This window comes from Sphaeroforma arctica (assembly GCF_001186125.1).
Source record: "Sphaeroforma arctica JP610 unplaced genomic scaffold supercont1.15213, whole genome shotgun sequence".
NCBI lineage: Eukaryota > Ichthyosporea > Ichthyophonida > Sphaeroforma > Sphaeroforma arctica.
Window position 1 is genome coordinate 1 of NW_014025345.1, and position 526 is coordinate 526.

Genomic DNA, 526 nt, shown 5'->3' on the forward strand with positions numbered 1-526 from the left:
TAACACACACACACACACACACACACACACACACTACTATATATATATATATATATATAAGTAACTAATACTAATCTTAGCCTTGTCTTGGGTTCTCATTGCAGCGGTGTATCTCGCTGATTTGTTGTATGTCGATCAGACATTCAAGAACAAGAAGTCTACACTCGCCGATAGACAGCGCAAAGCCAACGACAGGAAACGGAGGAAACAGAAACTGGAAGAGAAAAGGGCCGACACACGAAGAGACCTCCAGGTAAGACCACTTGATCAGGAACAAACCCTAAACCCTAAACCCTAAAAAACCCTAATGTTTGGATATAATTGGTTCAAAATAGCCATTTGTTTCTGATTATGTGTGTATACGCTTGTACGTATCTTTGCGCTGTGTGTTGTCTTCAGGCTCTCGCGTACCATACATATCTGTTTTGATAATGCAATTCCTGTGATAAATTCCAGTCTAATTTTTTTTCTGGAAGTTTGTAGCCAAGTACGAGCCTGACACAGCAATATATTGGAATGCAACCTA

General features: G+C 39.9%; 1 protein-coding gene across 1 annotated transcript; it reads left to right on the forward strand.

Moving 5' to 3' along the window:
* Window positions 1–104: 104 nt before the first annotated feature.
* SARC_18279 (hypothetical protein) lies at window positions 105–298 on the forward strand (the record flags this gene model as incomplete). The annotated part of the gene is made up of 1 exon (XM_014287638.1): window positions 105–298. A coding segment is annotated over one exon (194 nt), but the record flags the coding sequence as incomplete, so codon positions are not given.
* Between the last annotated feature and the right edge of the window lie 228 nt (window positions 299–526).